General features: G+C 33.1%; 4 protein-coding genes across 6 annotated transcripts; 1 reads left to right on the top strand and 3 right to left on the bottom strand.

Annotated features, from left to right (window-relative positions):
- Nucleotides 1-732: 732 nt before the first annotated feature.
- On the bottom strand, nt 733-4,278 carry LOC101253131 (malate dehydrogenase). Its single transcript, XM_004247686.5, has 7 exons — nt 3,955-4,278; nt 2,953-3,111; nt 2,697-2,872; nt 2,031-2,308; nt 1,801-1,936; nt 1,572-1,683; nt 733-1,102 (listed from the first exon to the last, which is right to left on the bottom strand). The coding sequence occupies exons 1-7, from the start codon at nt 3,995-3,997 to the stop codon at nt 1,008-1,010; spliced, it is 999 nt and encodes a 332-aa protein (XP_004247734.1). The 5' UTR covers nt 3,998-4,278; the 3' UTR covers nt 733-1,007.
- A 1,936-nt stretch (nt 4,279-6,214) lies between these two features.
- On the bottom strand, nt 6,215-7,593 carry LOC104649396 (uncharacterized). The gene has a single exon (XM_010328459.4). It carries the CDS (start codon nt 7,298-7,300, stop codon nt 6,620-6,622), a length of 681 nt encoding a protein of 226 aa, XP_010326761.1. The 5' UTR covers nt 7,301-7,593; the 3' UTR covers nt 6,215-6,619.
- A 1,586-nt stretch (nt 7,594-9,179) lies between these two features.
- On the bottom strand, nt 9,180-12,313 carry LOC101253426 (11S globulin seed storage protein Ana o 2.0101). Its single transcript, XM_004247687.4, has 4 exons — nt 11,947-12,313; nt 11,567-11,850; nt 10,502-10,978; nt 9,180-9,755 (listed from the first exon to the last, which is right to left on the bottom strand). Exons 1-4 carry the CDS (start codon nt 12,278-12,280, stop codon nt 9,321-9,323), a joined length of 1,530 nt encoding a protein of 509 aa, XP_004247735.1. The 5' UTR covers nt 12,281-12,313; the 3' UTR covers nt 9,180-9,320.
- A 3,663-nt stretch (nt 12,314-15,976) lies between these two features.
- Nucleotides 15,977-23,314, top strand: LOC101261960 (putative E3 ubiquitin-protein ligase XBAT35). Of its 3 annotated transcripts, XM_010328460.4 has the most exons (11): nt 16,007-16,281; nt 16,993-17,107; nt 18,130-18,210; nt 18,310-18,398; nt 18,517-18,608; nt 18,927-19,008; nt 19,633-19,735; nt 19,826-19,900; nt 21,125-21,210; nt 21,413-22,126; nt 22,933-23,314. In XM_010328460.4, the coding sequence occupies exons 1-10, from the start codon at nt 16,180-16,182 to the stop codon at nt 22,091-22,093; spliced, it is 1,506 nt and encodes a 501-aa protein (XP_010326762.1). In that variant the 5' UTR covers nt 16,007-16,179; the 3' UTR covers nt 22,094-22,126; nt 22,933-23,314. The 3 variants fall into 3 exon arrangements, with proteins under 3 accessions (XP_010326763.1, XP_010326762.1, XP_069145174.1); XM_010328461.4 differs by lacking the exon at nt 19,826-19,900 and having other exon boundaries at nt 15,977-16,281; XM_069289073.1 differs by lacking the exons at nt 19,826-19,900; nt 22,933-23,314 and having other exon boundaries at nt 16,011-16,281; nt 21,413-22,274.
- Nucleotides 23,315-24,313: the final 999 nt, after the last annotated feature.

The following is a 24,313-nucleotide window of genomic DNA, read 5'->3' on the forward strand; positions in this document are numbered from 1 at the left end:
TTAATGCCTAGAGTGATCAAGCAAAATTCAAAAATCAATTCATTATTAGCAAAATACGATAAGGCTCATTTAAAGAAAAAAGTGAGTGAATTAGATATAAGATTTTTAACTTTGACGAACAGAAATGGCAATTTGACTTCAATAAGAATATCAAAGATAGGATGAAAAGAAGGAAATACTAGTATTTTTCTTATTCTTTCACATAATGGATAAAAAAAAATCATCAGGAGTCATTCGCAGAGAAAATATCATAGAAATTACTGTAAATAATAAAATTCAATGGATTAATTTTGTCCTTAGATTTTTTGTATTGTGTCATATCAACGTTTTTGAGTCGACTTTGTCACTATAAGGCTTGTCTAATGCAGTTTATATTTTTTGTGTGATTTGTGGACTATTACACAGTGAGAATTTATCTGATTTGCATAAAGTATTCACTATAAAGTACTCACCCCAAAAACAGAAGGGCGTGGCGGCAATTATAGCCATATAATAAGTTTGATTTTCCATCACATTAGCCATATAACTTTACCCCCTACAATCCCTCCACAAAGCCTACTTGTGAGATTACATCAAATACCACGACACAAGTTAAAATTTAGTCCCACAATTCTATGTTGTCCACGACTAACCAGTTTTGTGCTTTGTTTGAAGCACAATATAGAGCACACCAGACATCAAGAAGTTTTATGCAATTTAAGGTAAGTTCGATGAAACAAGTAGTAAGTAATATTGGTGGGCAAGAACAAAAACTTGCTCATTAAGGAAAATCATCATCCAAGGGCGAACAAAAGATGCTCTAATTATTCGCAAAAGACATCTGTTCTATCTCGAAATTTTGGCATAAAATAGAGTACAATAAGAGTAAACAACTGAGAAAGCAGTATTCCCCCATCATCACTTCCCTCAAGAATCAACAATGGCCTTATTCAAAACTGAAGCCACTTCTTCTATTACCACATACACTCCTCATATGGTTAAAAGGCAGTTTAGGATATTCGGGCAATTTAAGCAAGGCAGGAGTAAGCCAATGCTTTTTCCTCTGATAGTTCCTCGGCTGTCAAGTCCAACTTCTTTCTTGAGAACTCGTCAATTGGAAGACCTGGGAACACGAACAACAGGCAAAATACTCAATGACCATGTTGACAAACAACTCATACTAATATTTATGGGAACTTCCAGAGAAATCATTAGTTAACATCTCTAAAAAACCTCCGTAAAGGGTTGGGATGCCTTTTTTTTTCTAATGAAAATCCGTCAGGTAAATAAACATCCGATTTATAAATATTTTCGTCAAATGCTCTTTTCCATGTGTATGCTACGACAATCTTTGGGGCTAAAGATGGCTAATTCAAGGAATCTGAATCCCATAACCGTACAGCATATGATTTACAACTCAGATTAATCCATTCCACCCATCATCCCAAACCACCAATTTAATTTGTCCAACTGTATTTAAAGAGATGAACAGCCTGAAGCCCATAACATAAGACGAGCCTAACATTGAACAGTATAATAGTCGATTAAATTGAAGGACAGTATCTGAATGCTAATAAAATGTATTTTCTAACCTTGAACAATGGACCATTCTCCATTTTTGCATGTAACTGGGAAGGAATAAATAAGCCCAGCTGGGACATTGTATGACCCATCAGAGTAAACACCCATAGAAACAAAAGTTCCCTGCAACATTTGGTTTGAAAAAAATTGAGAAGAACTACTTTGTAGACAGCAACATGATATAAATAATAACTTTCTTATATATATTAATACAAAAAGGCCCCAAGTTAAGAGATCTACCTCTGGAGTTCCAAGGACCCAGTCACGAATGTGATCACAAGCAGAACTAGCAGCGGAAAGGGCACTAGAAAGCTTTCTAGCCTTGATAATGGCAGCACCCCTCTGCTGTACAGTAGAAATGAACTCACCGTTCAACCTAAATACAGAGAATATAATTTATCAGTCAATCAGCAAAATTAAAGACAAAAAAAGATAGACAATCAATTTACAACGTCTCTAATTCATTATACCATGCATCATCAGCAACAAGTTCACGGACTGGCTTATCACCAGCTGGTGTTGAAACTGTTGCATGGTTGACATCAGGATACTGTGATGATGAGTGGTTTCCCCAAATAATGACATTTTTAACATCACTAACTTGGACACTCAGTCTCTCTGAGATTTGGCCGAGGGCCCTGTTATGGTCCAACCTTGTGAGACAGGTAATATTCTTCTCAGGAATGGATGGTGCAAATTCTTTCAAGATCAATGCATTTGTATTAGCAGGGTTAGCAACAACCAACACCTGGACGAGGCACAAGGCAAAACTTTAATACCAAATATAAAATGAAGGCACAGAACATGTTCCATCAAAATCCAGAATACAGATCAATGATGTTTTCATTAACACAAATAGAAGGCCATAATAACAAAGACATTAGAATTTGTGGCAGAGACTTATCCAAGTAAGACACGAGACATTAGAGTTGGCAATAAACATCTCATAACTATTCTCACAGACTTGGGTAATATATTCAACAGTCAAGTAATCAATTACCTCCACAATCAAAATAAATGAATAATCTAATGAAAACCTAGAAGTATAACCTGCAGTGTTGGACATTGTGCAATATACGAGGTGCGAAACTTAAAAATTGCAAGGAATGAACAAAGGTGTATAATCATAGCCTGACCTTGCAGTTGGGAGCTGCATGCTTCTCAAGTGCAGATGCCTGGGACTTGTAAATAGACACATTCTTTGACATCACATCTTTCCTTTCCATGCCTTCTTTCCTGGGGAAACCTCCAACCATGACCGCAACGTTGACACCGGTGCATGCCTCAACAGCATCAGTTGTGGCAACGACACCTAACACATACATAGAAGAACACACCATTTAAACCAATTTCATTTACAAAAAGTGTAAGATAATAAGCAACTGCACCAACCCTTAAGAAGAGGGAAGGCAGCATCTACTAATTCCATCTTCACTCCATTCAGTGCCTCAGCAGCAGGTGGAATATCCAACATGTGGAGAATTACAGGCTGATCTGCGCCCAACATCACTCCCCTGGCAATCATAGGCACCAAGGCATATCCAATTTGTCCTGAAAAACAAATCAACATTACCATGTTAACATAACATTCCAACCAATTCATGATTTTGAAACCAATAAAATATTTATTATCTCACAATTACATTTTCCAACTATCGAAAAGAAATTATAAAACCTCAAAACAGATTCCAAAGACACTGACAAGCATATCTTCATAACTATCTAGCTTAACTAACACATGAGAAGTTCAGCCAAAGTCCAAACCACAAATCCACAAATCTAAATCATTACATCACAGTTGTAAGTACCACACGTCCGTTCTCAAAAAAAAAAAGAGGCATCAATTCAATCATGCTAATAACAACTAAATCTCAATCTTAAATTAGTTCATCTTCTCTTTCCAATCAATAAATCAAATTAGAAATATAAATCAAAGCAAACAACAACAGAAAAGAACACGGTCATCATTTTAATTGTTTCAAGTTACAAATCGGAGCAACAAAGATCCAAATCTCAACCTTGCAAGCTAATACAGTTAATACTAAATGGTAAAATAACAACAAATACATCAAGCAGATGAATCAGCAACATCAACTACCGCGAACAAAGTAATACTCTCTTAATAGTTGTAGCTTAAACTACTTTTTATTCATCTAAATACTCAAAACAACATTTTATAAGGAAATCAGAACTCTACAAATCTCATTAACAAGGATCAGCCACTAAATCATAAAACTAACAGTTAATAACTAGATCTAAGGCTAAAGCGATAAGCAACTCAAAGTTCAAGTCAAAATGAACTAAACAACAGATCTAAGTCATCCAAAGTCAAAAAAAATATCAAAAAAATCACAAAAAATAAGTAATTTGAAGTTCATAGAACAGATCGATTACCTGCAGCACCAGTAACGAGAACGCGAACTGGATCTTTGGCCATTTTTGTTGAAGATCTAGAAGTTAACGAGAGGCGATGAAAACTATGATCGGAAGAAGTGAAAATGAGAGTGAGATAGGAAAACGAGAAGACTGAAGCGATATTTATTGGCTCAAAACTAGTGGTCAGTACGACGCCGTTGTGACTGTTGGATTCGTCAGCGTTTGTTTCTGGAAGATGAAATGACAATAATGGTCACTTATCTTTAGGGTATATTTTACATGATTCCTTCCTTACAAATAGTTTATTAATTAATTTCATTAAAAATGAGCATTTAGATTTTGCTATATTTGACAAAACTTTTCATTTTAGTTCGTCGAAAAATATTAATACATTTGCTTATTTGAATAATATACGATAATATTATCAAGATTTGTTGATGTTTAATTTCGCTTATTTAACGAAAAATGTATTTTTTAAAAAATTAATTTAAAATCTTTCATATTCTTAAACTTTGTATCAAATTAAATTATTTCACATTAATTCAGATCAAGAGTATACTACTCATATTTGATTAAAGTTTCATTTTTAACGTTTCTTTTCCTCTTTTTTTTTTATAATAAGAAATTATTCATTCGAACCCTTCGGGTGATCCAATGATTTCGACTTGAGACTTTTATGTTGGAGGTCTCAAGTTTGTAACCCTGCCAACGAAAATAAGAAATTTGTCTTCTGGATCGAGCTCGTCGCACTGGGCAGGGTTACCTCTCCTATGTGGTTGTCGCACTGGACAGAGTTATGTGATTTGCGAGTTATTGCATAGAAGCGAAAGCAAGGGATTTATTTTCTGGTCGAGCTCGTCGTATTGGGCAAAGTTACTTCTCCTATATGATTTACGAATTATTACATAGAAGCGTTGATTTTTCGCCGTGCGATGAATTTTCCGTCAAATATAAAGGATATTTTTGGAATTCTAATTATTGTGATGAAGATAGCCTTGGGTTGTGAGATTTTTGTAGTTAAGAGTGGGACGCGCAATATACGGCATTATTTGAAATTGTGGTGTAGGAAGAAAGTAACTGTTTTTTTTTTTTTTCTAATCTAACGAAAGGGCTGGTCCATGCCTTGAGGCCTACGTGTTATCAAACAAGTCAAAATGTTTTTTTAAGTGACTTTTCAAGAACGAAAGAGAGGATGACCTTTAGAAATATATATTTTAAAAAAAAAAAAATATATATATATATATATATATATATATATTTAGAGAAATAAACTTAATATTATAAATTTAGAAAGGAATCTCTAAGTGCATCAATTATTTATTTATTTTAACAACAATTCTGAGCAATAACACAAGCAAAAAATGTTTGAATTGATATCCAATCATCAGAAATATTGAATTCATTATAAATATCATATCGATTCTATAGTCGTTTGAAAGAATATAATTTATAAATTTCATCAATTTGTTAGATCATGTTTTAAACTCAAACTAGTTAATTGCTCAAACTCACATCTATAGCCGAAAGTTGATTTTTATTTTTGTAGCTATATGAAAAAGATATAAGATGGTCCTATTTGAATAAAAGAATAAAATGGTCCTATTAAAATGTTTGGAACAGAACATAAATAAAGCAATCAAAAAAGTGAAGGATAACAATAATTTTGTGTTGGATTATTGCGAGTCCGTCTATTTTTAATTAAAGATTTTAAATTCAACTAGTGAATATGAATTCGTTCCTCTTGCCCAACTAAATACTTTTGCATATATGTTCCACTAAAGTGGATAAATGTAACTATTGCACCTGATGGTAGTCTTAGTCAAGAAGTATTTAACAACAACAGTGTAATTTATCTCACAAGTTGAGTCGGAGTCTTGTTTTAGCTTCCTTACTCGACGTCAACATCTAAGTTAAATATTTACAAATTTCTTCATCCGAGTTAATGATCACAACTACCTGAAGAATTAGAGGTCATGAATCATGATGGCATCCAAAGCAGAGTTAGAGGATCTAGCCAGTCTTGTTCTGGCTCGAAGCTTGACAAGAAATAATTTAAATCTCCTATCTAGATATTTCTCGTTTCTATTTATTGTCGGTATATTACAAAGTATTCAGACAACAATCTCGCATCAAAATGCCTAAAGACTACCCTAAACTCAGCGCGTTTTATTCAAATCCCTCTTAAAACTATACATGATCCTAATTATACTAATTAGTACAACTATAGGTTAAGGGGATCATATATTTCCCCTGCAATTATACCAATTAGTACCAACTCTAGTTTCAAGTCATTTATTCATAACAACCAATAAAAATAATCAATGTCTACTACAATACAATTCTTTGAAATTAAAAATATAACATAAAAAACAATAACACACAATTTAAATTTCTTATCCACACTTTATTTACTCTATCACACCAAATCGAACAGAAAATCTTTAACAAGTTCGACTTGCTTAAGTGACTAAACACCTTCATCATCAGGCTTCAAGACACGTTAAAGAGTAAGTAAGAACACTATTGATCCTCCAGAAATGTAACATAAAAAAAAAAAGAGAGAAAATCAATTCAATTTCTTTTTCCCCCTTAAAAATAGGGAAATAAGGAATTGAACAAAGAATCAAATTCTATTTTTGAAATATTCCAATAATAATTTGGACCAAAAAAATTACTCATATTTTTAAACACCTCTAGCCAACATTTCTTGAAAATCAAGAATTGATTTTTGTCTTTCAAGCTCCATATCTTCACGAACCTTAGATATAAATTCTTCAGCTCTTTTATCCACTCCATTTATATGTGGCATTGAAGGAGTTCTCCATTCATCAATAATATTATTACATGTTCTATAATTATTAATTCCACTACTCTCAATAATTGTCTTACCTTTTTTCAATGCATTATTTACCTCAATACCCTTCATAATAATCTCTTGCTCCTTTTGATCCAACTTGTTTCTACATTTAACATCACCACCACTACTTGAAGCGACAAATTCTTCAGTCTGAGGTGCGGATATCTTATTTTGACATGCTGGTTTTTTCAGTATAGGTTCGGGGAAGAGATGGTCCACATATATAGGTGAAGTACTTTTATGACATTGTTGATATTGGTAGTAATTATTGTAAAATTTGCGATGAGTACGTGGTGGTGGTGATGAAGAACGATGGATAAACGAGTAGAATTTTCGAGTAATAATAGGAGAAATGTAGTTGTAAGCTCTAATGCAAAGGTTTTTGGAACTTTTGATAGCTTTTGAAAGTTTGAGTTTGTGTAACTTTGATTGTAATTTGTTCGTGAAGCTTTTCCATGTTTTTTTAGTTGGTAGAATAAGCTTTTTTCCTAAGTTGAAATTTGACATTCAATTAAGGATTTTGAGTGGAATTAAATGGTTTGAGAAGAAGAAGATGGATTGATTGAGAGGAAGAGAAGTTGAAGATTTGGATTTTATTTTGGAGTGATTGTGTGTGTAAATGTATGACATAAAATGTTAGGCTGGATGGTTCCTTGAACCTTTTGGTCATATCTCATTCTTTTCTTCACATGATTTCTTTTGTCATCTTTTTGGTGTTTTTTCTAAGAAAAGGATCACACACTATAGACTAGAAACCTAATATATTGGGTATGTTTTTGGTCGACGAAATTTTTGAAAAATATTTTCTCTAGAAAAAATAAGTTCCTTAAGAATTAGGAATATGTCTGTCATAATAGAAGTAGGAAAAATAAGTTCTATTAATGTTTATTGTATCTTTGCCCCCCTTACCCCTACTATTGCCATCCTTGAGGAGAACTTATAGTATTTTGTTAGATCACATATAAAAATTTTATGATATATTAAAGTTTTTTTCTATTTACTTATCGAATATACTAGAAAGTAAGTAAAAAAATTAATTTGTTTTCAAGAGATTATTTTTTCATAAAAAATATTTTCTATTGTACCAAAACACACCACGAAGAGAAAGCGCAAAAGATGTCCTTTTTTTTAAAAAAAAAAAAGAAGTATGTATAGGTTTATCTAATAACTTTCGGTTTTGTCTTTGAAGTTCATGGCTGGAGAAATCTTTAGTGTTAAGTTTATGCTTTAATTTATTTAGAAAAATTAAAAGATATTAAGAAAAAGAGAAAGATAAAGTGTAAATTGAAGGTTATAGTGGATTTCTTTGGTGGCAGGGCCAATGAGTTGGGCACTTTTTGCCCCCAACAAAATACCTCTTGAATATATATACCAATTAAAGATATCGTATTTATGTTTGAGTCTTGAATATTAAAAAAATAGAGATGATTGATATTTTGTTATGTGTCCGCATCTTAGTAATTAAATTTGTGTACAAGATGCATGTGACAAATTAGTTCGAATCCTATCTGTAAAGATGAAAATCGTACAATGTGCAAGTCTGGTCTAGTGTGGCCCTTAACTCATCTAACCTCTCTTTATCCACTTCGTTCTTTTTTTTCGAAGATTTTGAGATATGTGATCATATGCTTTCTTCAGATTTAATATTTCTATATATGCTTCAATCTTCTTTTAAGAAATGGACATTACATTATAGGAGACCAAACAAACGACTCGAATGGTACGATCCTTTCTGTCACCCCAATATAAAAGGGGTGATCTAATATCTCTATATATGCTTCAATCTTCTTTTAAGAAATGGACATTATATTATAAGAGGATGAGAAGGAGGGACTTCACTAAAAATCGAATAGTCTATATGTGTGCAAATAATTTTAGTCGGTACTAATCCCAATAAAATAGGAGTCAATACAAAAAGTTACGATTAATCCTCTCTATCTATGACCTATGTTAACTTGGTCTTGTTTGACCTATGTTAATTGATCTTATTCGAATGAACTGCATTTCGTTTTCCTAAGCCCATCGATAATATAAGAAGTCTTTTATACTGCATTTCGTTTTCCTTGGTAAGAAGCCCATCGATAATATAAGAAGTCTTTTATACATGTATAGATCAAACGATAAATAATATACCTTACTTCCCCATTAAGAAAAAAATTTGCGTTATTACCCTAACTTGGCCATCAATACAAATGGTCCCCAATTTTCTTTGTTCTTAAGACACTATAATATATGAAATTAGCTACCAAAAGTAATTTCAAACAAATAAGTAGTTAAAATGTTCTAGCTAAATAAAATAGAAAGACTTTAAATAGAGACGAAACTAATAATAATTCAGCTGTACTTGATAGATTTTTCTTAAAAAAGACTTGAAAGAAACAATAGCTCATTAAAAAGAGTCACCACTCAACTCATTTATTCTCATAAAACAACTTCATCAAAAACTCATTTACTCGCATAAACTTTTACGTTCTTGACTACCATTATTATTATTTATTATTATTATTTAAAACACAAACTTAATTAATTAGACTTTTAAAAAAGCCTCAACAGCAGTTAACGCATACTCCATTGCCCTAGTTGAATATCCCGTTGACTTTCTTCCAGCAAAAACACAAGTTTCTTCCCTATTATACTTCAAGCTCCTAGCCTCTTGCCTGGAAATTTGATAAGAGTTCATCAACACTTCCTCTGGCATGGCCCGAATAGCCGATAAACGCCCGGCTAACGCGCTTGTTATGGCTTCATCGTTGGTTTTGAACGCGATGTACTCGAGCCCTTGGTCACCTGCCTTCTTCATTATTGCAAAGTTTTGTGGCACGACTATCATTTGTCTCTCCCTGACCTCATCGTCGAAGACAGAGTTTCCTGTGTCTCCGACTACCTGAATCTGCCCCGTCCCTCGGATAATGTAGATGATGCTGTGGGCGTTCAGGTTCCAGTATGGTGCCATTACTGCATTCTGTAGAACTCAAGTGGTATAATAAGAGTCTTGAATTAAAATCATCATGAAGTCTTAAAGTTCAAATATTTGTCACAATTTAGTCAACTTAATACATGTTCCACTAATTTTGACTATATCTAAAATTTCAATCTAAGATAAAGGAAAATGTTAAAGTACTTTTAGACTATGACCAAAATCTAAAAAGACACCTTAATTAAATTAAGATCTTATTATCCCTGAACTCATTTTTTAAAATAATTTTGTGCATTTTTTAGCTTACGTGGCATCCTAATATCTCTCACGCGTCTCAATTGAGTAGTGACTATATATATATATGTAGTCACTTTCTTTTGTGTCCTTGACATCCCTATTCAATATGTGGTGAAAATATATTACTAGCAATCAAAACGAATAAATTGAGGTCAAAAACTTAGAGTGACGGAGTGTGCCATGTAAAACAAGTATACAAAATTGCAAAAATTATAAGTTCAAGGGTAATATCTCTCACGCGTCAATTGCTAGAGTCACGGAGTATGCTAGTTAAGACAAAAGGTGTATAAAATTAGAAAAATAATAAATTTAGGGATAATAAGATCTTAATTTAGTTAAGGTCTGTCAACTCGGAATAAACACCATCAAGGAACATGGTGCAATGAATAAGGTTAGTGTTAACCTAAAAGAATTCTAACGAATTCAAATCTAAATTAATTGAGCTTCGATATGAATAACGAACACAAAATCGAATAATACTCTGAATGACTTGCCTGGTAAAGGTTTCCTTTCTCAGCACTGAGTTGTAGCCAATTGAGGATTGGAAGCTTATGGCTATTGAGGGTGCTGACGCGTCCTCCACGTGGATTGTACACGTCAGCACGAGACGTGCGGCCCAAGTTCTCTCTTAACCTCATAGCACAAATAGTTTCTTCAAGCCCATTGGGCCGTGATCCTCTTCCGGGCCTGTGGGGTTGCTCTTCTTCGAATTCCGGGCTGAGAACATCCAAGTTCTCGGCCCGAATAATTTGTCCCCTTTGATCTTCTCGGCCCTGTAAGTTCTTGGCTAAATTCTGATCCACATTGAAAACCTCAGCAAGGATATCGAGATCGAATCCATCGAATAGATTGCCCGGTTGTTGTTGTTGTGGTTGTCCACCCTGTTCATGTTGTTTTCGACTTCGGATTTCTTCTTCATACCTACTTCCACTTAGTCCTTTGGGATTTGGATTTCCCGCTAGGAAGAAATGCTGTAAAAATATTGTTAATGCCACACATTAACGGAAAAAAATTATATAAATTTTGCGATAACAAATACAAATTTCATATTTTAACATGACATTATAGGTGCGAGCTACACATGTTTTTATTCTTCCTCCTCCGGTTCTTCTCATCCAGAGTAGAGAGTAGAGATCAAATCACAGGATCTCTACATATATGTATATGCATATTAAGGAGTTATATCTCCTAGGAGTAAAATTTTTGTTTTAAGATAGTTCAAACTTAGCCTGGCCCAATAATTTTGGCATGAGATTATATAACCCCTTTCACGATAATAAGAATAACTTTTAGCAACAATATATATTGATATTATAAAAAGTGTTAAAATCTTTAGCAGTATTAGTTAAGTATTATTAGATTCAATATCATTAAAAATTTTAGAAACATATACAAAAAATGTTAATTATCGCTAAAAATGACCATTTTTAATGTAGTGTTTATATCTTTCATGTCGCTAGCGGGTAACTGTGACATGTTTAATATCACAAACTTCAGAAAGGTCTTATAATAAGATAAAGTGATCTGATAGTATAAATACTTTTTCGAACATAACTTACCCTGAATTGGAGATCGAGTTGGTTAGCAGGGTTGCTAACGTCAAGCAAGGCGACAGTAACAAGTTGTTCTTGTCCATTGTTATATAACCAAAGTGTGATTCCGGCAGGCAATGCAAGTACATCGCCTTGTCGGAATCGCCTGACTTTCTGGTGGCGATCACCGCCTGTTCGGTATTGACTACCTCCCTCTGATCTTCCTTCTTCTCCTCTCATGCTTCTCTCTCTTTGTGGTGATTCAAATGTTTCAGCACATCCTGGTATCACTGTTCCCAAAATTCCACTTCCTACATTTCATCCCAAAAAGAAAAAGCACAATTATGCAGTTAAACTGAGACACATAAAAGATTGTGAATTTGAATAGAGGAGAAAAGAATGCGAACCTTGGACAATGTAGAGGAGTTGAGGGGCATTATTGTAATGAGGCAATAACAACCCGTTAGGTTGAATTTCATTTCTCACAGCAGCAACTCCGGCGCATTCAAATTCCTCCGAGTTCCGATCCCAGAACTCGGTGGTTCCGGCCTCCGAGTTAAACTTATAAGTCGGCTCTCGAGCACTGAGGCTCGAGATCCGACAATCAGTTTTAGCTCGGCCGCGCCGGTGTTGCTGCTGGTATTGAAGCTTTTGCCATAAGAAACTTTGTTGTTGCTCTATTTGAGAGAAACAACAACTAAAAAGAAGAAAAAAACATAGACTAAATTTTATTATTTCCATAATTTTGAGTAGTGATGATTGTAGTATGAAGAGAAAAGGGATTTTGGGATTTGGTATTTATAGGAGAAGAAGGGGTGATTTCGATATGACACGTAAAATGTTGTGGTGAGACATTTGTCTTTGAGGTTTTTTGCATGGACATGCATTAATTTTACTATAAAGTTTGTTGACACCTAGCTAATAAGTTAATAATTTGATATCATGTGGCAAATATTTTCTGAAGAGAAGTTGGTGAATTTGTGTTTGTGTTTGCATGGATTCTTGTTTTGATGTAGAGCCAGCACAGGAGATGAGTTGTATAATTGTATTCTACCATTTCTTTTCTCCTTCCTTTACTTGTCATCCATGCTAAAAATAAATATTATGTTAAAATAGTTGCCATTTTAGAAAATCTAGATATTTTCTCTAATTGTTTGTACTTATTTAGTATATTATAAAACAATTGTTTAATTGTACTTGTCTAATTTAAACTCAAGAAATAATTTAAGATTTTATGTCTAATTTACTGATTAATTTTTTAATATTAAATGATTTATAATTAATAATGATATAATATAATAAAATTATTGTTTTTCATATTTGAAGCAATTTGAGGAAAAAATATTCAATAGAATTTCATATATTGTTTGTCACTAGAGCATATAATAAATAAGACACATATTTATGAAACAATAACTTTATACATCATAATCTTCCATCAGGATACTCTTCCTCTACCACTAAGATGACCAAGTTTCCTACGAATAGAAAAAAGAAAATAGTAATCAATCAGATTCAATTATTTCATTTTTACTATATGTGCTTAAAATGAAACTGTAGTACTTGATCCTTTATTCTCAAATCCTTATTTATTGTGTGTAAATTTGAAATGACGATATAATTTGTCTGATTCAAGAAATATTTATCAAAGTAAGAAGTAATATTTGTCAAAGTAAAAAAATATAATTAAATTTCTTGCCTAAAGAACACAATTACTATTTAATAAAATATTATTTGATAATAGTTATTTGCTAATCTAATTACTTTGTTTATATTATCAAAAGGTTGTTAGGGCATAATCTTCGACCATACTCCCATCATTTGTCATGTTCAATGCTCATTTTGGTATGAAATCAAGTTTAGTTACCAAGAAGAAAAAAAAAATTTTATGAAAAAAATATGTCTCACATTTCATATTATATAACTTGGAATATGTTTTTTTAAGTTAATAAAATATTAGTCATTTGTTTCAATACAATACATTGACTGTAGTTATTAAAATTTTTACTAATAGATATAAACATTTAAATAGTTCAATTCAAAATTCTAAAATATTAAACAATTTACTATATAAGAAAATATGAATTACTCTAAATATTAATTGAGATCAAATTGAACTTTAAACCATTTCGAACAAAGCAAAACAGAGGTTTAACTAGTCTCATGGATATAAAATTGAGCTGAAGAATCTAACGATCAACATATAATATCAAATGATCTTCATTGGTACTTGAGGACATATTAGGCAGGAAATTCAAAGTAAGACAAACATACGAGTTTTAAGATATACTTTAACTAAATTAAGGTCCTATTACTTTTTCGAATTCATTTTTTTTGTAATTTTAAATACTTTTTGGCTTATGTGGCACACTCTATGTCTCCACGTAACTGAGGTGCATGAGAGATGAGTGGATGCCACATGCATAAGCCAACCTGTGTACAAAATTACAAAAGAATAGGTTCGAGGGGTAATATGACCTTACTTTAGTTAAGGTGTATCAATGAGAATTCGGTCATATTCTGGAGGTACTTGTACTTTATCTCAAAAAAATTTGAAATGTGTAGTGTACTAAATTTATTGAGTCTTTTGTTGGTCAGTATAATTAGTAAATACATCATTATGTTCATATTTCGTGAATATTTTCATCACTCCTTAAATATTCTTGTAAAATTATATGTAAAAGATGGTGATTTTTTTTTTTTAAAAAAAAATATAAACTTCTAGGTCAAATTTTACTTTTAAAAAATGTGAACTCATGATATAAAATTTCCAAATCAAATTTTTGAAGAATTTGTAAAATTATAAGATGAAATCACAAATTCAAACACCGATTTAAATTATGAGACGAAATAACAAAATCCAACGACCAATATATTTAAGACGTATTCAAGTAGTTGGAAACACGGAAAAATCAGTATTTGACGATGAAGTTAGACAATTACTCGTCGTGCCTCAAAACTTCTCGATAGTGAAGAAGGCAGGCAGCGAAGGGCTCGAGTACATTTCCTTCAAGGTACTTAGAGCCATTTTTGAGGAAGTGTTGATGAATTCTTACCAGGATCTAGGTTTAGTAGGGGACAATATGCTTAGAAATTTAATATAATGTTGTAATGCGAAAAGAATTTAACAAAAAATATGTTCGAATTCTATCTTATGTTAAACGGGGTATATGTCTAAATATTGAGTTAATAAATATATGTTTTGGTTATGATTTATGAACCTGTGTCAGTCTTAGTCTTTGTTCTTTGGGTGAGCACTTTATGGTGATCGAATACTTTATGTGTATAGGCATCGAGGATGATCGATCTCGAGTCATTTGTGTGGATGTCTACTCATGTCTATCCTTCAACTCAATTTAGTGATCATCCCGATAGTTTGTGACAATTTCTATTCTTTGGGCGAGCACTTTTTGGTAATCAAAACACTTTGTGTGCACACAAGCATCGAGGAGAATTGATCTCGAGTCATTCGTGTGGATATCTACTCATGTTCACCCTTTTAATCAATTGAGTCATGATCCGGATAGTCTTATGATAGTCTATGTTCTTTGGGTGCGTACTTTGTGCTTAGTAATTAAACACTTTGTGCACAAATTAGATTTTCTTATCAATGGAATTAATTTTAATAATCTAATTTCATTGGTGATAAAAGTTGAAGTAATTATAAAAAAAAAATTGTGAATTCAAGCTTTGTCAAGGAACTATATATTATATAATAAAATATGAGGGTGTATCATATTTCAAAGTCTTCACTTGACATTAAAGATAAAATTATTTGAAAATTAGAAGCATTAGTGTTTGAACAATTCAAAAGGATCTACTCAGATTTGAGATTGAACATAAACAATTACCTTTCATACTAGTATGCTCATATGCTTCTCAATTATTTTAATTTAATTAGTGAAGGTCGAATTTCATAAAATATTATAAATTAACTTTTACAAGTCATATCATATTTTAGGCCAACAAATCAAATATTGAGCTTTTATAAGCACATACTTCAGACAAATATATTTCACGACACACACAAAATTTTAACTTCAATTGTGTATGCTTAAAATTATGCTCTAATATAGATTACTAATAAGATACAAATTAATCAAATTTAATTTTAAAACATACCAAAATTAGATTAGTAAAGTTCATACTCTTTAAAATAAAATGTGACATATAAAATTATTGCGTCGAGATTCTATTCCAGTCAAAGCTCCCAGTTTCATATATTAAAAATTTGTTAGTGGTCTGGTGTAAGTCTAATTAATTTCAAATTAATTTTAGATCTCATATTTACTTAGAATAAATTGCAATACAACTTGCCGTTCTCAAACTGATAATATTATTTTAATTCTGACTAAAAACAAAATAATAAATTTAAAAAATTAATTACAAAATAACTTATTTTTCTCGATGAATTAACGCAATCTCTTTCTAGACGTATTAGTTTATCTACTTGTTCAGATCCTTGTTAATTAAGCAACTCCCTACATTTTCTCCTATTTATTATTTCTACCCCACAAATTTTCAACCCACACCGCGTAACTTAAAACCCGAAAATCATACCTCTTTCTTCAATAATTTTTCCCCAAAAATAAATACAGAGGAAAATTTTTGCTAATTTTTCTTCAATTTTATCTTCTACAATGGGGCAGCAGCAATCCAAAGGCGAGCTTCTGTATCAGCAAGTTAATTATGGAAATGTTGAAGGTATCAAATCTCTCCACCGTGAAGGCGCTGGACTTGAGGTATTGTAGTTTTTTTTTTTTTGATTTTTTTGTGTAATTTGAGTTTATATGATATCCGAATGTTTTAGTTTGAATTAATATGGTTTTTTAATATATTTTAATTTTTTTTAACGGAAATGAGTGGAAAAGGTTATGAATTTGATGAGATTGAGTTGTTATAGCTATGAGAGACTGTGAATTTAGTTAAGATTGAGGGTTGACTGAAGTTGATTTTGGATTTTTGATAGCTTAGTTATGGTTTATTTGATTGATTATTATATATCTGTGGTGGGTGGAGTGTTGACTCTTGATTATTTCTGTTTTATTGTGGTAAAGATGTAAACATGAAGCTATAATTGTGTGAATCGATGAACTAAGACTCAATCTGGATCATTTCTGCTTTGTTGTGGTAAAGATGTACACTTGAAGCTATAATTGTATGAATCAATGAACTACGACTCAATCCATCTTGTAGCGAATAAAGGAAAAGATTAGTTAGGGTCCGCAGTATGAATTGTCGGATGTTTTACCTGCCAAATTTTGTGTGCAGAGGATTTTCCATATGATTGTACTAGTTTTACGCTAGCAGTCAATGTACCCAAAACCTCCTCCTTTATTCAGGTTTAGGACTAGTTATGCTTTGTGATGTTCACGTAGATAGTGTTTGTGTTTTTATGATCAAGGATATTGCAGGAATTTGTTGTTATAATGTGTTAAATGGGTTGGTTTCAGTGGATAGATAAGGAAGGGAAGACACCATTGATTGTGGCGTGCATGAATCCGGGGCTTTACAATGTTGCAAAAACTTTGATAGAATTGGGTGCCAATGTCGATGCTTATCGTCCAGGTAATGATCTTCTCTTATTATATGCTAAAATAGTAAGTTGTGGTTGTGATTTAGTCATTTAACCGGGAAATTTCTGTGTACTAATGGAGTGGATTAAAAGAGAGAAAATCCATGGATCTGATCGACTGTTTTTTCTTTTGTGTATGTAACTGGTGACATGAGTGTTTTGATGTGACTTGTTAGACTTCATATTAAGTAACTAATTCTTGCATCTATTTATGAGTTAGCAATGCTAATGTTTTTTGGGAATAATAACAGTATGATCAATTCTAATGTTATAAAATGGTTTTAGATTTGTATAAGAAATACTCCCCAACGTCAACACATTTTGCATGCTTTCATTCCATTCATCATAAGACACTCCTCCTTTTCTCTGTAATAGGCCACCATCATATAAAATAATGTTAGTTCTTATTTTATTAGTGGTGATATTATCTTTTCAGCTAGCTGTTTCACCTGCTGACATTTGAATTTATCATTCAGAAATTAGAACAACTTGTTTAACTGTGAAATTGAGCCTTTTTGGCCAAGCGGTCGGGAGCCAAACACACTTTCTTTCTTTCTTTGAGAAAAGCACACATTTTTTGAAAAGTTGAGACGTTTGATCAATCAGTAAAAATTTTATTGAATAGAAGCAAAAGTAGTTTTCTAATGTTGGGAAGAAGCTAAAAGTTTCTGCTGCATAAAAAAAAGCAACTGCAGAAATTATTTTTTCAAGATAAAAGTATCCCTGCCATTTATACGTATTTTCAAATGTATCCCTCATTAGTTAAGTTGCATATTCATAGGTTTGTGAAGTTCCATTTTGATCTAGATTCAGATGAAGTGTCCTGAATTTATCAGGATACTTATATTTCATTTGTTTCAAATTTGCAAATTTATTTTGTCACACCAAATAATGTGGCATTCAGCTCTTATGTAGGAAACAATGTTTGTATTTACATAATCAGTGATGTTTAACTGTTCTGTATATTATGGATATTTGTTTGACCCTTCTTCAACACCTTTATATACATCTTTAGGTCGTCATGCGGGGACTCCTCTACATCATGCAGCAAAAAGAGGCCTTGAACAGACGGTTAAGTTACTCCTTTCACATAGAGGTATATCTACTCAAACTGGAACATTTGTTGACTGAACTTTTTATGCTATCAGCCCCTTTTTGACTTGTTCTATCACCTTCTTGTCTCATGTATCTTAAGCTAATGCATTGCTAATGAATGATGACTGCCAAACTCCCCTTGATGTTGCCAGAATTAAAGGTTTCAGCAATGTTGTCCGTGCAATTGAGGTATATGTTCATACTTCAATTTATGTTTCTAATTCAATCCTTAAACTTATGCGAAGATAATGTCCTAATTTTTATTTTCTCACACAATGTCATCCTTCTTTTTCATGTTTGTGTTTAGAGCCATATTTGCTTATTTTCTGGTTGGCTACGGGAACTTTATGGGCCTGGATTCCTTGAACTATTGGCACCACAGTTGCTTAGTCGGAAAGTGTGAGTATAATGGTCATTTTGTTTTCAATTTAAAAATTTTTTAAGCAGAGACATATGTAGATTTTCTTTCAGACTTGATTAATGCATATTCAAGTGGTTATATTTAATCAAGATGGCAAGCTCTGGTGTGTGATTTCTTAGATTGGTCTCAAACCTTCACATATAGTTTTTAACCCTTTTTGTCTTGTTATCCCACGTTTGCTTTATGTATATTATTTCTGCTGCTACCGATTCTTTTACAGCTCAGTAATTTGCCTTTCATTCAAGTTCTTACCATTACTATCAAAATGGACTTATGATGATTCCACTTTTTTATAGTTGGGTGGTCGTCTTACCATGTGGTTCCCGAAATCTCAGAAAGCCTTTCAGGTTGGAGCTTGCTATATATTCAGCTGTCCAGGTAAGTTTCGTTTTTTTCTAATTTTTTACGATGTTATAGGTGGGACCTTAAGACTGTTAATTTTTTTCATGACGGGATACTTAACCTTCTTCTTATTTGTCATAGACATATACAGAGAAGCATATACTAATGTACTATATCTAAATTTTAATTAATGACCATTGGTTATACTGGATTGACAAACTAGATTCATATACTTGGCTTCAGGTGTTAAGTAATGAGCTGAATTCATATTTTTACCTCTTTGTCCTAGTCCTGAATGGTTTCCTTGGAATGCTCTCAAAAACTTTAGAATTTTATCATCTGTTCTCATAAAAGTATACTTTGATAAACCACATCATTTGTGAAAAAACAAAATTTGATCATTATCTTCGGGCAAAACCTTCAGGTGGACTTGCGACGTTGTGAGTCTTTAGATTCTTTCTTTTACTGTAGATTACATTCTTCCCTACCTTTGGGTTCTGTTTGGTTAGAAAAGTCAAAATCCCACTCTTTCATGTATTCTTTCCTGCTTGCTGCTCATATCATATGGTTCACATATGAGCTAGGGAAAGCAATCTGTTTGTTGTTCTGAAAGTCAGATAGTTCATGCTATTAACATATGTAGAGCTATATCTTGACCAGGATGCTCAGCCCCGCACAATAGTTGCTCTGTGGAAGGCCAATATGGAAGAACCAAATTTCAGCCAACCTGATTCAGCAGTTATCATATCCGATATTTCAAACAGTAATTTCCTACGTTCTTCAACCAGAGTTCTTATAGCTGCAGTGAAATATTTTCATTTGAAGATGATTATTTGTTAATTTTCATGCATAGTCCCGAAGCGCTGGAGGCGAAGGCGAGGGATAATGCCCTCCCAATTGATAAAGAGTAGACTCCGAGGAGCTAGGCGTAAGTACATTGTATTCTGATATAGTAAAAGTCCCTTAGAAGAATTGGGATGACATAGTTCTTATCCGGGGGAAGGACTAAACAATTTTTAATAAGTTTGAAAGTCACAATAAGGCAGTTCTATTACTTCCATTTACTGGTAACGTAGTGCTCTAACCACAGTATGTACTAGTGTCTACACAATATATATAGATAAATATGTGTTATATATATATATATATAGATATATATGGGGCTTCCCCCACTTGTGGGAATACACTAGGTATGTTGTTGTTGTTGGGTCTTGAAAACTATTTATAGGATTATGCAATGAATTGCTGAGAGCTTGTTCAAATCAGTTGGAAGTTTTGCCAGCTGTTCTAATCAATTGCAAAGATCATTCTCTCCAAGCTCGTACGTGACATTTAGGTTTAAGTCCTCGTTGGTCAAATTTACTCTAGTGTCTGAAATGATATTACTTTTGCATCTCATTCTTATGCTATTGTGTACATACTTACGCATCTGAGATCCATATTGTGTGTTGCTTGTGCTATACCTTCACCTCAGAATTGAGAACATTGTTCAAATACTTGAGTCTTAAGTTCTTAACCAAAACTGTCCCTTATGTTTATGGTAGGTCTATTTTCATTCTTTGAATATACACATGAGCTCATATCATCCCTCAAGTCTTCCTAAATTTAGCAAATTTAGTCCAACTAGCGGAATGATACTTACTGGACCAAAAAACTAATTGTGAAACCATTTGCCACTCAGATGAGCAATGGTCTGAACGGAAGGCCATACTGAGTCTTCCTCCCCAATTCCACCCCTTCTATGGTGGCACGTGGTTTCATCATCACTTGTTAGTTTCAAGGGCCAGTTGGGCCAAAAATGCTCAACTTTAGCAGAACTTGAACGATGAATGTGTTTCAACAACGACAAACCCAGTGTATTCCCACAAGTGAGGTCTGATGAATGGGTTCAGATGTATATTTAAATTATGAAAATTGACCTACCCCAAACATAAGAATAAAAAATTGGCTAAAAACTCTCAGAAACTCCTAGTTTAAAGATTCGAAATGATTGCTCCATTATGTACAAATGAATATATTGGCTTGGGGAACCAGGACACAATTAACTATCTGTCTATTGCATGATTCCGTTGTTTAAGTCAAAGAGCTCATTATATGCAATATGCAGCTTTAATTCTGAATCACTTTCCCACTTCCAAAATGTTGATTGCAGGAGCAAGGATCAAACTTACAGCAGTCCAGGAAAGCGAAAAGCAGCAATTGCAATCTTTCTGCAATGCATGCAAGGGAATACCTCAGGTGAAATATCAAACATCCTTTCTCTTCAGAAGCTAAGTTTGCAGTCATGCGTAGATCTACTTGTTGCTTTCCAACAGATTACTAATTTATCATTATCATGAATTTATAACAAGGACTATGCTACCAGTGAACTCATTGAACTGTCTTTTTGTAGTCATTGGCTAGCTAAAAACGTATCTTAGCTGCTCTACCATATTTTCAGGTCATGCATCCAGCATTTCCTTTCAGTTCTCAACCCCCTATGGTCCCTGCAACTGCTCCATCAACCACAGAGGATGTGGAATTAGCAATGGCGATCACTGCCTCTCTTCAGTCTGCTTCACAACAAAGACCAACCTATCACGAGAATCACACGGGATCAGGAGCAGAAACATCAATGGGTTGGATTAACCCTGTTGAGGTTGCCAGTCATGATGATAGCTCTTTTAAAGGGGCTTCACAAAAAGCTAGTAGTAGTGGCTGTCAAGTTGAGGAAGCCAGTTCAAGTGGCACTCAAGTAGAGCAAGTCCAGGTTCCGAGTGAAATGTCTACTGTAGTCCAATCAATGCCAGAGAATCCAGTTACCGCATCTGTCCCAACAGCTCCTCCTCTTACAGACGACATAATAGACAATGGGCCAATTCATTATCCATCAATCGACTCCAGTCCAATTGACTTGTCTTCTGTGACTGTTCAGAACTCTGGAGCACATGAAAGCAAAAATCCTGACGGTGCTTCTTCATCTTGTGTAATATGCTTAGATGCTCCTGTGGAAGGAGCTTGCATCCCTTGTGGCCACATGGCTGGGTGCATGTCGTGTTTGAATGAAATCAAGGGAAAGAAGTGGGGCTGCCCTGTCTGTCGTGCTACTATAGATCAGGTGATAAGGCTATATGCTGTTTAACAGTTGAAGCAGCAAATGATTGAAGCAGTAAACGTAAGCTATCCGGAAACTCATGTCCTCATATTTGCTTGTTTCACTAGATATAAAACAAAGTAAAGATGTCGAATAATGTCATTCTCTCTCAGTAACATTTCTACTCTCTGAAATAACCAAGTTTTGGGGTATTCCAACGTTCAACCAATTGGCTCTTGTTTAAGTAGATCTTGGATTCTGCTGTTAGTGCATGGACTTGTGTTTGTTAGCAAAGGCAGTATACTTTTATTATTTAGGGTCTTAAAGACACTGTTGGATTGCTTTCCCATGAGTTGGCATCTTGTTTAGACATTGAACTGGAAGAATTTTAGAGGGATGATAACCGGAGCCACACCCTTGTTGTCTGTCAACCTATGATTCTTTCTAAACAATCTGTATTCGATGCCTGATTAAACTCTCCTGGTAACTAAGAAAAGGGAGGAAAATGTGCTTGCTTTTGGTACATAAAAGCTCTAGATCAACAGTTGTTATATTATAGAAGTTCTTGATGTCATTATCTAAAGCATCTCAGTAAATATGACCAATTTTGGAACTGATAGATGTTTCCACTATTCTGCTAAAATCATTTTTATTTCGTAGACGTTTTGATTGTCCCGAGAAGATAGCTTTAATTCTACTAGATGTTCTGATTTTGGTGAATGCATTTCCAATTGTTGATTATTCTTGAATGAGACTCTTTGAAAAAGAATCAATTTCACTCATTTAGAAACTTGATGGTTATGAATATAATTGTTGTGCATATCACAGAATGCAGTAGGATTATATTACACTAATCCTCACTAGCTATATACTTCTTCACTTTGCAGGCATATGCAGAAGTTCTGCGTCATTGAAAATTCGTGAGTGTTGTATTATGTATCGTGTATACATATATATATATATGCTACTACCTGTGTTCAAGATTTCCGAAAGGTAGGGAAATGCTACGCTTATCTTCATGGTTTTCCATCCCGGATAAGAACGTAAATTTCTTGTGCGGAGAAGTGAAACTGTTACTGGGATTACACAACATATATTGATATGATCCTGTGTTATGTGTAGGCTGGTGATGTTTATTCTCTTATTATTATGTACCACTTTAAATTTGTGATGCATCAGAACTAGAAATGTTTCTCATTGTCATGGGGATTATATTTATGGGAAAATATTGTTTTATACACCTTCACAAAAAAAGAAGGTTATTATAAAGTACCCCTATTTCTTAAATGAGACAAGGGAGATAGAATACCCCATAAAATTTACTGTTACATATGTAAGTGACAAGGCGAGCAGAGACAACGAAAAAAAAAATTGTAGAGAAAAATATTATTTTTAAAAATAATTAAATGTAATATCTACAGATAATAAAAATTTACTATTCAAATTACTATTCCTTGACCAAAGTTCTTCATGCCAAATGAAGACTGAAGACATCATGGGACAACAAAAGAATGAAAACACATCGAAAAAAGAACAGTAACTACATTAACATACTATGATAAATAAATAATTTATAAGGGACAACCAATGGTCACAAAAATCAGAATTTTATGAAATCATTTCTTCGGGTGCATTAATATTACTTTTTCAGTCGTTTAAAATAAAATATAAAATATGAAATCATTTATAAGGGATAACTAATCAGAGACGAACTCAGAATTTAAAGACTTCGGGTGCATTAATATTATTTTTTCAGTTGTTTAAAATAAAATAAGTGAAAAAAGTTACAACTAGAATCAAACGATGATCTCATGGATGGTTTTTCTACCTTGTACCAACAACACGAAAGCATCCATGTGCTTTTCTTAGGTATACTTTTTATTATATTCTAATTTTTATCAATTTCTCAAGATAAATATACACATATATACATGATTTCTTTTTGAAGTTACTTGTTACACATGCACCTCCACCTACAAGTGTGGGTCCAACTCTATCTCAAACCATCTATAGTCAACTTCTCACACATATGCACTAGGTTATTCAAGTATTTCTTTCTTTATATATTCAAATCATTTGTGTTTTCTAATCGTAACTTGTCCTTCGCTGAAATCACTCTTATCTTATCCCAAATATCTTCATTTCTAATTTGTATCTTCTTTTTTGCAATATTTACTTTTTCTACTCATTTTTTTTTATCCAATCAACACTCTACTCCATACGACATAATCGAATTCACCCTACTTCAATCAAATATTAAAATAATAT

Source organism: Solanum lycopersicum, chromosome 9, assembly GCF_036512215.1.
Source record: "Solanum lycopersicum chromosome 9, SLM_r2.1".
NCBI lineage: Eukaryota > Viridiplantae > Streptophyta > Magnoliopsida > Solanales > Solanaceae > Solanum > Solanum lycopersicum.

What these genes read in the sequence shown, in the direction of transcription:
- LOC104649396 (XM_010328459.4), bottom strand. Translation starts at nt 7,300, where the DNA reads ATGTCAAATTTCAACTTAGGAAAAAAGCTTATTCTACCAACTAAAAAA.
- LOC101253131 (XM_004247686.5), bottom strand. Translation starts at nt 3,997, where the DNA reads ATGGCCAAAGATCCAGTTCGCGTTCTCGTTACTGGTGCTGCAG. An exon ending in TCTCGTTACTGGTGCTGCAG is followed by an intron (nt 3,112 to 3,954) that starts GTAATCGATCTG and finishes TTTGTTTTTCAG; the next exon opens with GACAAATTGGATATGCCTTG. An exon ending in CTTGTTGCTGATGATGCATG is followed by an intron (nt 1,937 to 2,030) that starts GTATAATGAATT and finishes CTCTGTATTTAG; the next exon opens with GTTGAACGGTGAGTTCATTT.
- LOC101261960 (XM_010328460.4), top strand. Translation starts at nt 16,180, where the DNA reads ATGGGGCAGCAGCAATCCAAAGGCGAGCTTCTGTATCAGCAAGTTAAT. An exon ending in ATGTTGTCCGTGCAATTGAG is followed by an intron (nt 18,399 to 18,516) that starts GTATATGTTCAT and finishes GTTTGTGTTTAG; the next exon opens with AGCCATATTTGCTTATTTTC. An exon ending in CATATCCGATATTTCAAACA is followed by an intron (nt 19,736 to 19,825) that starts GTAATTTCCTAC and finishes TTTCATGCATAG; the next exon opens with TCCCGAAGCGCTGGAGGCGA.
- LOC101253426 (XM_004247687.4), bottom strand. Translation starts at nt 12,280, where the DNA reads ATGGAAATAATAAAATTTAGTCTATGTTTTTTTCTTCTTTTTAGTTGT. An exon ending in ACTCCTCTACATTGTCCAAG is followed by an intron (nt 11,851 to 11,946) that starts GTTCGCATTCTT and finishes GATGAAATGTAG; the next exon opens with GAAGTGGAATTTTGGGAACA. An exon ending in AACTCGATCTCCAATTCAGG is followed by an intron (nt 10,979 to 11,566) that starts GTAAGTTATGTT and finishes ATATTTTTACAG; the next exon opens with CATTTCTTCCTAGCGGGAAA.